The sequence below is a fragment of the Temnothorax nylanderi genome, unplaced genomic scaffold (genome assembly GCF_030848795.1).
Source record: "Temnothorax nylanderi isolate EJ_2023f unplaced genomic scaffold, tnyl_v1.0 TNYL_tig0603_pilon, whole genome shotgun sequence".
NCBI lineage: Eukaryota > Metazoa > Arthropoda > Insecta > Hymenoptera > Formicidae > Temnothorax > Temnothorax nylanderi.
In genome coordinates this window covers 1-15,996 of record NW_027249665.1, presented here as the reverse complement: position 1 = coordinate 15,996, position 15,996 = coordinate 1, and the positions used below count along the sequence as shown (strand labels likewise).

The 15,996-nt window shown below is 32.5% G+C and overlaps 2 protein-coding genes across 4 annotated transcripts; one reads left to right on the top strand and one right to left on the bottom strand.

Annotated features, from left to right (window-relative positions):
* Positions 1-3,818: 3,818 nt before the first annotated feature.
* On the top strand, positions 3,819-7,200 carry LOC139784265 (trafficking protein particle complex subunit 4-like). Its single transcript, XM_071723427.1, has 3 exons — positions 3,819-4,002; positions 5,085-5,326; positions 6,667-7,200. The coding sequence occupies exons 2-3, from the start codon at positions 5,152-5,154 to the stop codon at positions 7,143-7,145; spliced, it is 654 nt and encodes a 217-aa protein (XP_071579528.1). The 5' UTR covers positions 3,819-4,002; positions 5,085-5,151; the 3' UTR covers positions 7,146-7,200.
* A 2,232-nt stretch (positions 7,201-9,432) lies between these two features.
* LOC139784264 (xanthine dehydrogenase/oxidase-like) lies at positions 9,433-12,355 on the bottom strand. 3 transcript variants are annotated; one of them, XM_071723425.1, is made up of 7 exons: positions 12,219-12,344; positions 12,074-12,099; positions 11,664-11,792; positions 11,343-11,585; positions 10,938-11,192; positions 10,506-10,673; positions 9,433-10,425 (listed from the first exon to the last, which is right to left on the bottom strand). In XM_071723425.1, exons 3-7 carry the CDS (start codon positions 11,673-11,675, stop codon positions 10,381-10,383), a joined length of 723 nt encoding a protein of 240 aa, XP_071579526.1. In that variant the 5' UTR covers positions 11,676-11,792; positions 12,074-12,099; positions 12,219-12,344; the 3' UTR covers positions 9,433-10,380. The 3 variants fall into 3 exon arrangements, with proteins under 3 accessions (XP_071579526.1, XP_071579527.1, XP_071579525.1); XM_071723426.1 differs by lacking the exon at positions 12,074-12,099 and having other exon boundaries at positions 12,219-12,355; XM_071723424.1 differs by having other exon boundaries at positions 12,074-12,340.
* Positions 12,356-15,996: the final 3,641 nt, after the last annotated feature.

The following is a 15,996-nucleotide window of genomic DNA, read 5'->3' as shown; positions in this document are numbered from 1 at the left end:
TAGTTAATAATTCTCATACATTATATACTTTTTGATGTGATATTAAATTTATAATAACATATTTTATGTTAAGAAAAATAAATATAACTGAGAATTTATATGTCATGGTTTTTTATTTTTATATAAAATAATAACACATACGTTACATATTTTCAAAATTACTATATCGTTACAATTTATAATAACGTTTCAAACAATTGTTGAATATAAATAAATATTTAAATCTTCTACTAACAATTCATTACATTAATTTTATTATCAAAACACTTTATTTCCTTTTATTTTACCATTTCTCGTTGTAATTTTAATTGCATTTACTTTTCGAACAACTCTTGTCTACTCTTAACCTCTATTTAAACTGACAGCTCTGGCAAAGAAATTATTACTTTGAACAGCTGTAAGATAGCGACTGCCATTTTGGTGCCAATGTTGTTGAAGTGGGTGAGAAGACCTTCCTTTACGCCGTCGTCCATTTACCGACCTTGGCTACAGCAGAGAGAAACCTGAGAGAGGCCATCCCGGCGTTTTTCGTCAATTTTTGTGTGCCCGATTTTCCGACGCGCCGCCTGAGAAAGTGCAACTCAACTACGTCGTTTCGCTCGGTAACCGCACATGGTTTGCGTCCGTGCTAATGGTTCGTGTCCGAACTAGCCAGCTGGAGGGGATCTGCTGGCCGCGGCGGCCGCGCTCGGCCGGCCCGGCGCTCGGCAAGCTTCGAGCGAGGAGAGAAGGACAGACATACGATCTGCTGTCTCGGCTGTCTCCTTCTCTCTTGAGCTATGACGTAGCTGCTTCGGCACGCGCCGGCTATGCGACGTTGCCACGATGCCACGCATTTCGGGTATCGCGTACGGTGTCTCGCCGAGTGCCGAATCTCGAGTTGGCAAATCGACGAGATGCGCTACGTTACATTTATAAATATTTATAAATATATATGTATATATGTATGTATGTATGTATATGGGCAGATCCATTACTTTTCGACCAAAGGTTGCGGGGGTGGGTCACCGATTTTGATGCCGATTTTTTCCTCGAAAGTACACTAGAAAAGGAGATGATCCTGAAAATTTGAGCCCGATTCGATCAAATCCGGCCGTTGGAGAATTTTTTGAATTTTGAAAAAAGTCGATTTTTCAGTCATTTTCAAAAATTTATATCTCAGTTTCTATATAACTTAGAGACTCGTTTGAGGCCGCATTCTTTTCTGTAAATCCTCTACTTTTAAGGAAAAAATTGGTCATTGGTTTACACTCAAGTCCGGCTTCACGGCGAGCTGCTAACTAAACCACTGTTTTAGAGAAATTTTGCCTATTTTTGAAATGCTGTCATATCTACAGTTTTCGAAGTAGAGGGTTGATCAGCAGCTGATATTTTTTGTTCATGTATACTCTGAAGAAATCTACCCACTTTTTACTTGATTGCTTCTATTTCGTTAAATTATGGCCATCTAAAGCCGATCGATTTTCGAAAAATCGCCATTTTCAGATAGCCAGAACTTTTTTCTTTCAACTCGAAATCCTTTGAAATTTTTAGGGAATATACTTCATTATATCCTTAAACAACCCTGAAAATTCCAATTTTGGAATAGAAGTGGTTTCCGAGTTATGAAGTTTTTAAAATGTCAACTTTTCGATTTAATATGACATTTTTTGTGGTTTTATCATCAATTTTGTAAATTTAATGTAAATAATTGATATTTTTCGGAAAATATATTCGAAAATAAGGAGCAAAACGGATTGTTTGAGAAAATTGAGAAAAAAAATTAATATTTTTTATTTTGATTTATTTGTTTAAAATTTTTAAAAAGTAAATATTTGTTCATTTCTTTTAATAATATGTTGAATACAAATTTCCAAAGTATTTGAGAACTATCATGTCATGTTTAGCAAATTATACTTTGCTCATAATTTACCGCCAGTCTCCGGCTACAGCAAAGTATAATTTGCTAAACATGACATGATAGTTCTCAAATACTTTGGAAATTTGTATTCAACATATTATTAAAAGAAATGAACAAATATTTACTTTTTAAAAATTTTAAAAATTTTACCGGAGACTGGCGGTAAATTATGAGCAAAGTATAATTTGCTAAACATGACATGATAGTTCTCAAATACTTTGGAAATTTGTATTCAACATATTATTAAAAGAAATAAACAAATATTTACTTTTTAAAAATTTTAAACAAATAAATCAAAATAAAAATATTAATTTTTTCCCTCAATTTTCTCAAACAATCCGTTTTGCTCCTTATTTTCGAATATATTTTCCGAAAAATATCAATTATTTACATTAAATTTACAAAATTGATGATAAAACCACAAAAAACGTCATATTAAATCGAAAAGTTGACATTTTAAAAACTTCATAACTCGGAAACCACTTCTATTCCAAAATTGAAATTTTCAGGGTTGTTTAAGGATATAATGAAGTATATTCCCTGAAAATTTCAAAGGATTTTGAGTTGAAAGAAAAAAGTTCTGGCTATCTGAAAATGGCGATTTTTCAAAAATCGATCGGCTTTAGATGGCCATAATTTAACGAAATAGAAGCAATCAAGTAAAAAGTGGGTAGATTTCTTCAGAGTATACTTGAACAAAAAATATCAGCTGCTGATCAACCCTCTACTTCGAAAACTGTAGATATGACAGCATTTCAAAAATAGGCAAAATTTCTCTAAAACAGTGGTTTAGTTAGCAGCTCGCCGTGAAGCCGGACTTGAGTGTAAACCAATGACCAATTTTTTCCTTAAAAGTAGAGGGTTTACAGAAAAGAATGCGGCCTCAAACGAGTCTCTAAGTTATATAGAAGCTGAGATATAAATTTTTGAAAATGACTGAAAAATCGACTTTTTTCAAAATTCAAAAAATTCTCCAACGGCCGGATTTGATCGAATCGGGCTCAAATTTTTAGGATCATCTCCTTTTCTAGTGTACTTTCGAGGAAAAAATCGGCATCAAAATCGGTGACCCACCCCCGCAACCTTTGGTCGAAAAGTAATGGATCTGCCCATATACATACATACATACATATATACATATATATTTATAAATATTTATAAATGTAACGTAGCGCATCTCGTCGATTTGCCAACTCGAGATTCGGCACTCGGCGAGACACCGTACGCGATACCCGAAATGCGTGGCATCGTGGCAACGTCGCATAGCCGGCGCGTGCCGAAGCAGCTACGTCATAGCTCAAGAGAGAAGGAGACAGCCGAGACAGCAGATCGTATGTCTGTCCTTCTCTCCTCGCTCGAAGCTTGCCGAGCGCCGGGCCGGCCGAGCGCGGCCGCCGCGGCCAGCAGATCCCCTCCAGCTGGCTAGTTCGGATACGAACCATTAGCACGGACGCAAACCATGTGCGGTTACCGAGCGAAACGACGTAGTTGAGTTGCACTTTCTCAGGCGGCGCGTCGGAAAATCGGGCACACAAAAATTGACAAAAAACGCCGGGATGGCCTCTCTCAGGTTTCTCTCTGGCTACAGCTACATCATAATAAGGAGACAGCAGATCGTATGTCTGTCCTTCTCTCTTCGCTCGAACTGGCTCGAAGCTTGCCGAGTGTTGCCGAGCGTCGAGCGCGGCCGCCGCGGCCAGCACATCCCCTCCATACAAGTATTATGCATTACCGACGCTTTCGACATAGCACGGAACAGAACCAAAAGATCGTGCACATAGCACGGAACAGAACCAATAGAGCGTGCACATAACGCGTTACCCATCAGAAATTTTCGTGGACATGGCTACGTAGTTCAATGTGCACGTTTTGTGCACATAGAGGCGCTCATGGACGGGGTAAAATGCGGGCATGACCACTCTCATCCTTCTCTCTGCTGTTCATAACCAGAATAGTCGTCAACTTTAACGATAGTTAATCAACAAAAAAAAACTAACGATTAATATCTCGCTTCGCGCGGCAGAGCGACAATTTTTTTTCTGCCAAATTCTTTCGTTTTGTGTAAAAACGCGTGATTGAGCATAATTTTATCGATATTGGAGGTGAGTGAGAAACTGTATAATTACCAAATGTTTTTAGTTTGCATATCTTTACTTAACTATTTATTTAACGAAACACATTCATTCCATTCCATTCCATTCCTTTTAAGAATAAAGACTTAGAATGCGAAAATCCTTACTTGATATTGTGATACAATAATGATTAATCATTAAAAATATAGTTTTTTAGATTAGGTTAGGTTAAATCAAAAGTCCATCATGTTTGTGTCATTAGAAAATACGTTCAATGTCTTTGCATACAAAGAATAAGATTTCAAAAATAAAGTTTGTCGCTTGACATTATAAATATTATCTGTGAAAGTTGTTAAATGTTAAAAATGCTGTTTATCAGGATTACAAAATCTGTTGTATTGATGGCATAATAGACAAATAGCATTCAAATAATTAATAATTTAAAGACTTTATTTTACATGGCAACTTAGTAAGCAAACTGCCTGCGGTATGGCAGCAGATTGACAGCAGATTTTCTCAGATATTACAACAGATTCGGCATTATATGTGTTTGTATTAAACACTTGTGTTTTGCCGATAGAGCCTGCCAATGTAATCTAACAGCAGATTAGTAGAAATTGAACAGAATCTGTCGTATCTATCTTAACATTTAAATGAAATACATCATTTAAATGATTACAAAACGGCAGATTTTGCCTAGTTTTGGCAGTTAATTTGCCATTATATTCTATTAGCAGATTCTGTTATATTTCTACTAGCCATCCGGCCAACATTTAACAGCTTCTATTGACGTAATTTGTAGCAGACACTTTTAAAATTTGTTCTCGACAAATTTGATTGTCCAAGAAGTAAAATGCAATAATTTGGATGGATCTCACTTTCATGGAAAATTACGAATCCATCTAAAACTATATGCTTAATTACAATTTTATCAATTAATTCTGATTTAATATAATTTAATGTAAAAACATCACTTTTAATGATTAATTATTTTACTTACAAGTAACAGTTTATTTTTTTGCAATTTTACTTTTTTTTAGTATAAAGGGAATTGAATATGTGTATTTTTATTGAAATCTAAATAAAAATTAATAAGTATTTATCAAACACAGAATCAAAGATGACATATGTCAAACGATTTAAATAATAAATTAATATAAATAAAGAAGAAATCGCAGAATGGTAATATACGGCGTTTATATTGTATCCAAGTCTGGTGGCTTGATCTTCAACCATGATCATAACGTACCGAAGATTGAAGTTGAGAAATCCTTTAATTTTCCACTCAATATTAAATTAAATTATGAGAACAAGAAAATAGTGGTAGCGTTTGGGCAAAAAGATGGAATACATGGTAAGAATGTCTGTTGTGATGAGAAATAATTGGAATTATATAGATTGAAAGAAAAATAATGGCTTTAAACTTTGCATTATTATTCCACATATTTAAATAGTGAACAAATTTATTTAAGCAGATGTTAATTACATATATATTTATTAAGCAGATGTAATATAGAATTTCAAGGATAGTGCATATCTATTTTAGTAACATTCTCAAATATTTCTTCTATCTCATAAAAGTAAAATTTAATGTCTTTTATTTTTATATTTACATTATATTATCAAAAATAACAGATACATTCAAGTTGAAGATAAACTAATAATTATTAGTAACAAGTAAAAAAGTATTATGTAATAATTATTGTGTATTATATGCAGGATGCGTGTGAAATTGTATACAAACGAGAACGAGGTGATTTCGCATGTCAAAATAAGTCAAAATTATATAACAATTTTTTTCGCAATTTTTGTGTGTTTATGTTTATGGACATCGGCAATCTCGTGATTTGTTTCCTATCAGTCCTATTACCTTACTTAGCTATCAGTTTCTACAAAGTTTTTACGATGATAAGATACAGCAATCGAGAGTACTAAAATGATTTGCTTTAGGAACCTATGGCAGTATCTACTGCCATATCTACTGCAATTCGCTACTACAGACAACGTTATCCAAATTGATACCCTGATAGACGAGTGACATAAAGAGTGGCGCAAATGCTCGTTGAAAGTGGCTCATTTATTTCCTCCAAACTTGGCAGGAACTGATAGCTAATCAAGATAAGAACTAACAGAAAACAAATCATGACCGATGTTTACAAACATATAAACGTGAACAGAAATAACAGTTTATAGCAAGATCCGTTAATCAAGACATAATCAAGTGTACTTAATAGTGCATATGTACTTAATAGATTTTCAAAATCGTTTCAAAAACAAAAATCTTGTACAAAAAAAATTCTATAATTTTGGCACGCGAAGCCGGCCTTATTTTGGCTCGAGAAATCACTTTGTTCTTGCTTGTACTACGATTTCACACTCTATATACACAATAATAATAATTATTATTATATAAATAATCAATACGATTTAAAAGCAATGATATATTGAATTGGAACCACAATATAAATGTAAACGTGTAATTTGTGAAAAGCACAAAAGTTATAAAACTTAAAGCTCAAGATTTTCTAATGCTCACAGAAATATTTTTTAAAATTATATTAAAAATCGGGTAATTAAGCCAAATTTTGGGCATTATTTTTCTTTCACGTGATGTATTCTTGTAATATATCACTACATATATTTTAATAAGGTACTAAAAGACAGGAATAAATAAGAGAACCAAATATTTTTCAGTGGGACACATATTGACAGCTGTGAATGGAAATGCAATCACAGGACGTGAACTTGAAGATGGGAGAGACATCTTGGAGATGTTGGAGCAACCGGAGAATTTCCCTATAACATTGAAGTTCAGTCGGGCAAAAATGACGACGAATGAGAAGATATTTTTAGCTTCAATGTTCTACCCTCTTTTTGCGATAGCGAGCCAACTCAGTCCGGAACCACGATGTTCTGGAATTGAGATTCTCGAAGCGGACACATTTCGTTTATATTGCTTCCAGACATTGACGGGCATTAAGTTCATGATAGTAGCGGAGCCATCGCAGCCAGGCATGGAAATTTTGTTGAAGAGAGTGTACGACTTATATGCGGATTATGCGCTAAAAAATCCATTTTATGCGCTAGAAATGCCAATTAGATGCGAATTATTTGAAACTAATTTACAGACATTGCTGGAAACCGTAGAAAAATCTGGAATAAGCAATGTTTAGCCTGTATTGCTTTACATGTTGTTAATAAATTTATAATAATTAAGAATATATAAAAGAGAGTAACATTTTTTTAAATTTTCCTTTTTACTTGTTCTGCTATGTAAAGTTTAATTCTATCAAATAATTAGACTTCAAGCTTGTTTATACGATTGAATTTCTATATTTGATTGTATCTTTTGAGAGGTTGATTGGGAGTATTGAATTATATGATAATCAAAGAAATGTAATAGTAACAAAATTTAATTATATGATAATACCCACTTGGCATGTTATGTTGCTGAAATATTGAAATATTCAGAAATAATGCAAAAATATTTCATTAACATTTCATTTGTAACTATGCATCTAAAATATTTCAAAAATGTACCTGCACCATGTTTTTTGTAATATTGCATTAACAATATGTCTGAAATCTTTCAGAAAGTTGTTTACAATATTTGTAAGTTTCTGTAATATTGCAAAAAAATGTAGCAGATGCAATATTTCAGAAACATTTCTAAAGCATTATAAAAGTATTATTACGTTTACTTTGCACGAATAATATTTCTGTAACATATCAAACGCAACATTGCATTTAAAATATTTGTGAATTTCTGAAAGATTGCGTCGGTAATAAAAATTGAATTGCAGGCAGTGAATTTTCTACAATATTGCGGGAGAAATATTGCAGATGTAATGGTTTAGAAACATTTCTGATACATGATAAAACTATTATTACGTTTGCATTGCACGCGTTATATTTTTGAATGTTTCACATACAACATTGCATTTGTAATATTTCTGAAAAGTTGCTGACAGACTTTAAAACTTATAAAAAATTAAATTTATTATTATATAATTATTGCATTTTTTTTCTTTTATTAAGAATTTTCTGATATTCCAAATTTTGTCATATGGCATTTTTAATATAAAATATAAAATATTTAATAATATTTAATATAAAATAATATTCGACGCTGACTGGCAAAACAGATTTATTCGTATATCTGTATTGTTAATATTGTTATGCGATAGCTTTATGGTCACCAAAATAAGCAAGTATAAGAAAGAAAGAAGCGTCAGAGTCAGAGGATCACCACTACCCGTTCGATCATCGATGTCAAGCGACAAGGCGCCGGTATACTACTTGGATGGGTGACCGGGTTGAGAGAGCGGATTTCTTTGGACAAACGCGCGACGGCTATACGCACATATACGGCTTAATATATTTTTTTTGTTCCGGTAATAAAATATTTTATTTTTCACATATCAACAAATAGTTTTTGCGTCAGTAAGAAAATTTTGTTTGCTAATACGAAACATTTTTTTAGTGTAAAATGTATTTGAAACATCTCTGAAGTGTTTCCGCAATATTTCGTAGATATATTTGAGAAATATTTCATAACATTGCCGAAATCTTTCAGCATGGTCGCATTTGAAATAATTGCGGACATTGGAACATTGCCGAAATGATGTAGAAACGGTCGTGAAAAATTTCTGAAATATTAATGAAAGATGTAATATTTCAAATGGAATTTTGCAGAAATGCCTTTGAAATATTACATGCCGAGTGGGTATTTAAACATTAGTGCTAACAATATAAGAGAAAAATATCAAATAAAATTTAAGTAATCTAAATGAGAATATATGCAATTTGAAACAAGCAACAAATCACATGTATGTTCAATAGTGTTCAAAGTATAATATTTAAGGACGTTCTCCGGTCCTTATACTAGAGAAAATCGATTTTCTTTAGATTTTCTTGAAACTGTAAATATACGTTAATTTAGGTGTGCTTTATGCGTGGTATAAATTTTAGTACCTCTTCCGGTATAAAAAATAAAGATACTGAGCCTCAAAGTTTCAACTTTTACTAATGAAAAGGTTTTCCAGGCCAAACGGTAAGAGATACGAGGTTGGCCAAGAGGACCAAGTTGCTCCTCTCGTCGAGTTCTATAAGGAAAAAATGCCAAAACTAAAAAAAAATTATATTAAAAAATTTTTTTGAAACTGAGGCTCAGCATCTTTATTTTTTATACCGGAAGAGGTACTGAAATTTATACCACGCATAAAGCACACCTAAATTAACGTATATTCACAGTTTCAAGAAAATCTAAAGAAAATCGATTTTCTCTAGTACAAGGACCGGAGAACGTCCTTAAAGAGTAAATAGCAATATTAGAGTATGGATCTTTATTTAGATCTTAATCCAAATAGGTTGACTATTCTTTCTTTTTCTATTTAATATTCTTTTCTAGTGAAATGAAGTACAACGATTTAAGGGTTCGCCTGTTAGTCGAAAGTCAACTTAGAGTCTTAATTCTTTTATATGATTTACATAAACACTTTACACAAATAATCCCAAAAGTTGAGCAATATTGACCGTATAGTTTTTTTGTAATATTATTTAGAAGTTGACCACTTTGAGCTTATCGCCTCATGAGAAACGGTCGCTCTGAGGTAAATGATCACTGATTTAGTACACACTTAGCCAACTTAGGACTTTGTGGATTTAAAGCTTTATTGTCACAAAGTTTACTTTTACCTCGTGGATTAAATGAGTGTAATGACAGACGTTGCCATTGGCAACGCAACAGCTGATGCGAATCCAACCTCACAGTGTTTAACCACTAATCATGAATCCACGACACGCAATCATCAATGTATTAATCATTTCAAGTCTTTAGTATTCTCTGACAATTGTTCATATAGGTTTTTATAAATTATTTGTTACTTTTCTTTTACTTTATAATGTTGGATAATAAGTACCTGACAACGATTCCCGAGTCGTTGACGCTCTCATACTTCGGCATATATTTATTAATATTCTATACACTAATAATTTACGAAGAATATAGTACATAACTAGCATCCACAATTCATTATACTAATATTGCATATAATTCGGGATCGCTGTAATGTACATTGTTATTCAATTGCATTTTTTACTCCAAAGTAGTAGGCGAACCTCCTTAAACATTGCCTACCAACTAAGTAAATAGTTTCTGGGTTTTTTCTAACACCCAATCCTATTGTTTTACGGAGAGTATCTCTAAAATCATATGTTTACGACAACTCGTGAGATTTAAGTTTGTAATAATAATGGATATATTATTTCGTGTCCTATTCATGATATACTTCGCAAATATTTATTTAATTTGTTAAAAATATCTATCGATATTTATATCTTATTTATATCAACCTTTTTCTAATATCTTTATCTTTAAAAAGTCTTATAAACGCGATTTTGAAGATTTTATGGTACTACATTCCATTGCTGTTTTGAATCAGGCTCTGAAATCTGCAAGATAAAGAAAAAGTATTTAATATACATAAGGATAAAGGTTGAAGAATTGAATTAAGAATTTCATATTTTAATACCTTCATTGTTAAATTGTCTATGCAGGAATTACGTATACGTGCAGCAGTCGCAGGGGCATCAAGACGAAAGTGACCATGAATATTCGCATCCTTACGTGCAGCCTTGATTGCTTCTTTGATCGCAAAGAATGCAGATGATGCCAGAAATAACGGTGGCTCCCCAACAGCCTATATTATATTATATCTTAATATAAGTATAATACTGTTTTACTATAGTTCCATTGCTACTCTATTCCTTTTCTTTAAAATTAAACTGCACGTTAATATATGTAAATATATGTAATATATGTAAAAAAAACAAGAAATATATATATATATATATACAGGGTGTTCGACCAAGATCTTTCTCTATCCTTTCGGCTGGATACGGCTTTTATTTCGAACACCCTGTATATATATTATTTTTTTTAAATTACATAAAAAAAGTTATACCTTAGAAGAGTATACCGCTCTTGGATTAGAAACCCCTTTTAATAAGGATACATTAAATTCCTGAGGTATGTCGGTAAAGCCTGGCAATTTGTACGCGCCAGGTCCTCTGCTGAACAAAGTTCCCGTCGGTGAGTAAATCATTTCCTCTAACGTGAATAAACCGTATCCTTGAACGAAGGCACCTTCAACTTGTCCTATGTCGATGGTTGGATTTAAACTCTCTCCCAAATCCATGACAATATCTGTTCGTAACACCTGCATCGATTGAAGAATATTATCAATGTTTGTTTTATGTAATCCTTATATTATTATGCATACTTTTTCTTTATAAACTAGTTACGTTTTTATAAAATTGATGTCATTATCTTTTATGAAAGTAATATAATACATAATAAAAAGACATACCTCATGATCACCGGTGAGGCAATCAACCTCCACCTCCGTACAAGCAACGCCATACGTAAAATAATTAAATGGATGCCCTGTATTAGTCTCGAAGGAATATCCGATGTTGGGTGTTTGATAGAAACCGGTAGCAGATAAGCTTATCCTTTGATAATATGCTACTTTTATCCATTCTTCCCAAGTACCTTTTAGATCATTGTCAATTATCGGTTGTAATCGTTTCATGATTTCCTTGCATGCATTCTGCAAAATTTATTTCTATATTTAATTTACTTCTATTTACATATACTCAAATATTAGTTGTAAAATATTGTCACACACCATAACAGCCATGCCATTCAAATCAGATCCGCAACTTGCTGCGGTGGCAGATGTATTAGGAACTTTATCGGTAGCCGTTTCAGCGATATATATCTTGGTTGGATTCACCTTTAATATTCTGCTAGCAACCTGACATGATATGGTAAATTTAACTTGAATTCAATAATTTACAGTTGCGCACAATCAGTTATAATGGGGGAGGAGGAGGGTGGGAGAGAAAGAGAGAGAGAGAGAGAGAGAGAGAGAGAGAGACCCGTTGATTTTTTGATTTTTTAAAAACAAAACTCAGAAAATGCAACAATTATTGATAATAATAATTATGCTGGATAAATAATTGAATATCGATTAAATATCGAGACTTATATCCGTTTCTACCAATGCAGATTAACTTTGATCTAGGTTTAACTTACCTTTTATCTTTCTCTAATTTTAAAAACTAGAAAAAGATGAAAAATAAGTTAAATCGCGATTAAAATTAATCTATATTGGTAGAAATGGACATTAGGGCCAGTTTCACCAACGTCGATTAACTATGTAACCTGCGATTAAACTCACTCTTCATCTCTTTCTAACTGTCCCCCTTAAGGCTACGTTCGGATTCCCACCCGAGTGCTAAAAATCCTATAGTATATGTCACGTGCACTATAGATTTTCAGCACCCAGGTGGGGAATCGGAACGCACCCTAAGGGCCGATATCACAGTCCTCCGATTAACGTGATCCTCCGATTAAACTCACTCTGCATCTCTTTCTAACTGTCCCCCTAGAAAGAGACGAAAAGACAGTTAGAAAGAGATGCAGAGTGAGTTTAATCGGAGGATCACGTTAATCGGAGACTGTGATATCGGCCCTATGAAAGAGACGAAGTGTGGTGAAACCGGCCCCGGTTTAATTTCCCTATTGGGATCTGACATTCGTCGCCATGACATCTGGTGGTCGAAAGTGAAAGCACTGTATGGTACGGATCTCGTGGCATTGTACATACAGGCTTGACGTGCGGTCGTACTGGTTTTGCGTTACTGGCTTTGTATTTTTATTAATATGGAATCTTCTCTGCGTTGTAAATCTACGAGCAGAATTAAGTGTTCAGTTCGCGGTTGTAAAAGTAAGGTTGATCGTAATTTAAATGTTCGATTTCATTTCTCGAAAATTTAATTTGGCAGTTGGATTTTTGATATTTTTTATTTATTTCACATAATGAGTAATAGCAAGTAGTTTATTAAAATGTTAAACACATATATCATCTTATATCAACTTTTAAAATAACTTTATCACATTAACATGTTAACATTAATATAAATATATACTCATTTTTTAACTTTTTCTATATCTTATAATCCTACATCTAATGACTTCCTATATCTAATGACTTTCTATATCTTATAACTTTTAAACCCTTTTCTATTTCTGAAAACTTGTATATAATCTTTTATATAATTTTGTAATCATTTCTATATTTTATAACTTTTAACTCTTTTATAATCCTATGACTCAATGTTTTCACTAGCATCTTTTATTGAACTTTCAGTTCTTAAACAGATTTCATGCAACATAATGCCATAGTAGGGGAGACCGGGGCTAAAAGGTCAGTTTTTTTTCGGTGCCAATTTTTTAACAACAAAATAAATAATTTTAGTTAAATGTGGTATACCACTGTAAAGAGTGAACCTTTAGCTACAAAATTTATATAGGAAATTTTTGGCTACGTCGCTTTGTTAACCGGTATAGAGCAAAAACGACAACGGTGGAAAAAATTGAAATCTTAAAAATGCCGGGGTTTAAACGTCACACTGCATTTTCATACATATACGTACATCTAATCCTGAAAAATGATAGGATACATTTTAATAATTGTTTTTTAAGAGAAAAATATAAAAATTTATTTAAAATTTTATGCGAAACATTATTAAAAAATAGTTACGAGGGTTCCTCTTTCCGCAGAAGTCACTCGCCCGACTTGTTTCACTCCTCGACGTCCATGACTCTATTCGGTGTCTGAACGGTTGTAATCCATATTCCATATGCATGAGCCTGGAAATGCCTTGGAAATGCATCTGGACTGCTTACTGACCGATTAGCCCCAAACACAAGTTTCAGGTTTGATCGCCCACGAAATATTAGACATCAACGATAATGAAAAAACTACACTGGATTCGTGTTCAGCATGCATTACTCTTTATAATCACGTACCTCGAGATTTGGAGAGCAATATTATTGCAGATATTACAAATTTCCACGCGCAGAAAATGTAACTTTCACCTTCCGAAAACACGTTTGCCCTCGTAAAAATCATAATACGGCAGGTAACCTGCCGAAACTCCGTTGGTCACATGGGTACCATAAGCAGTGTTTACAATGTTAATAGCGAGTTCACACAATATACAGGTTCCGAGATATTTGATTTGACGCTTCAACCCCGTTGACCCTTTAGCCCCGGTCTCCCCTATACTTTTTTAAATTCTTTTAACATTGTGGTAAGAAATATTTCATTTCGATTCACCCTTAGAATAAATAAATTTTTATCAAAAGTAGAATATATCACAAACAAAGTTGACTTTAAATTGAGCACTGTCATTCTTAATTGCACCTGTCCATAATATCGATGTTTTTCTTTCAAATAAATATTTTCTTTATCTTTCATTAACTTCCCTCCCCGAAAAAAAATTTATTTGAAAGAAAACACTTTCTTACACAATGTTAAAAGAATTTAAAAAAGTATACTATGGCATTATGTTGCATGAAATCTGTTTAAGAACTGAAAGTTCAATAAAAGATACTAGTGAAAACATTAAGTCATAGGATTATAAAAGAGTTAAAAGTTATAAAATATAGAAATGATTACAAGATTATATAAAAGATTATATACAAAAGTTTTCAAAATTAAAAAAAGTATACTGTGGCATTATGTTGCATGAAATCTGTTTAAGAACTGAAAGTTCAATAAAAGTTGCTAGTGAAAACATTGAGTCATAGGATTATAAAAGAATTAAAAGTTATAAAATATAGAAATGATTACAGGATTATATAAAAGATTATATACAAAAGTTTTCAAAAATAGAAAAGGGTTAAAAGTTATAAGATATAGAAAGTCATTAGATATAGGAAGTCATTAGATATTGGATTATAAGATATAGAAAAAGTTAAAAGAATGAGTATATATTTATATTAATGTTAACATGTTAATGTGATAAAGTTTATTTTAAAAAGTTGATATAAGATAATATATGTGTTTAACATTTTAATAAACTACTTGCTATTACTCATTATGTGAAATAAAATAAAAAATATCAAAAATCCAACTGCCAAATTAAATTTTCGAGAAATGAAATCGAACATTTAAATTACGATCAACCTTACTTTTACAACCGCGAACTGAACACTTAATTCTGCTCGTAGATTTACAACGCAGAGAAGATTCCATATTAATAAAAATACAAAGCCAGTAACGCAAAACCAGTACGACCGCACGTCAAGCCTGCAGTACAATGCCACGAGATCCGTACCATACAGTGCTTTCACTTTCGACCACCAGATGTCATGGCGACGAATGTCAGATCCCAATAACATTTCAGAAATTTATTTCTTTGTTTTTTTGTATTTAATTATACGAATTTAGAATGAAAGAATTCGATGAATCGTGTATATTATAAGTTTCTCTTTGATATGCAGGATCTTTCAAACTTACCAGCTCTAGAGTTCTATTTCTAAAGAAAACGAATGAGGATTTATAACAAGCAATATTGATATTTTTACTGAGAAAAAATAGATAAAAGAGGAAAATTGACATAAAATATCTTTATAATTTTTTTAAAATTTATTAAAATGAAAAAAGAATTATTAGTATATTATAACCCACTCGGCATGTTATGTTGCTGAAATATTGAAATATTCGGAACAATGCAGAAACACTTCATTAACATCTCACTTGCAACTATGCATCTAAAATATTTCAAAATGTATATACCTGCACCATGTTTTTTGCAATATTGCATTAACAATATGTCTGAAATCTTTCAGAAAGTTGTTTACAATATTTATAAATTTCTGTAATATTGCAAAAAAAATGTAGCAGATGCAATATTTCAGAAACATTTCCAAAGCACTACAAAGCACTATTACGTTTACTTTGCACGAATATATTTCTGTAACATATCAAACGCAACACCGCATCTAAAATACCTGTGAAAAAATCTCCGAAAGATTGCATCGGTAATGAAAAATTGAATTGCAGGCAGTGAATTTTCTACAATATTGCGGGAGAAATATTGGCAGATGCAATGGTTTAGAAACATTTCCTGATACTGATAAAACTATTTTTACGTTTGTCATTGCAC

Excerpts from the sequence above, each read along its gene's own strand:
- LOC139784264 (XM_071723426.1), bottom strand. Across the intron at positions 11,193-11,342 it reads GCCTCACCGGTGATCATGAG|GTGTTACGAACAGATATTGT; the intron begins GTATGTCTTTTT and ends CAATCGATGCAG. Across the intron at positions 10,674-10,937 it reads GAGCGGTATACTCTTCTAAG|GCTGTTGGGGAGCCACCGTT; the intron begins GTATAACTTTTT and ends AATATAATATAG.
- LOC139784265 (XM_071723427.1), top strand. The coding sequence starts at position 5,152 with ATGGTAATATACGGCGTTTATATTGTATCCAAGTCTGGTGGCTTGATC. Across the intron at positions 5,327-6,666 it reads GCAAAAAGATGGAATACATG|TGGGACACATATTGACAGCT; the intron begins GTAAGAATGTCT and ends AATATTTTTCAG.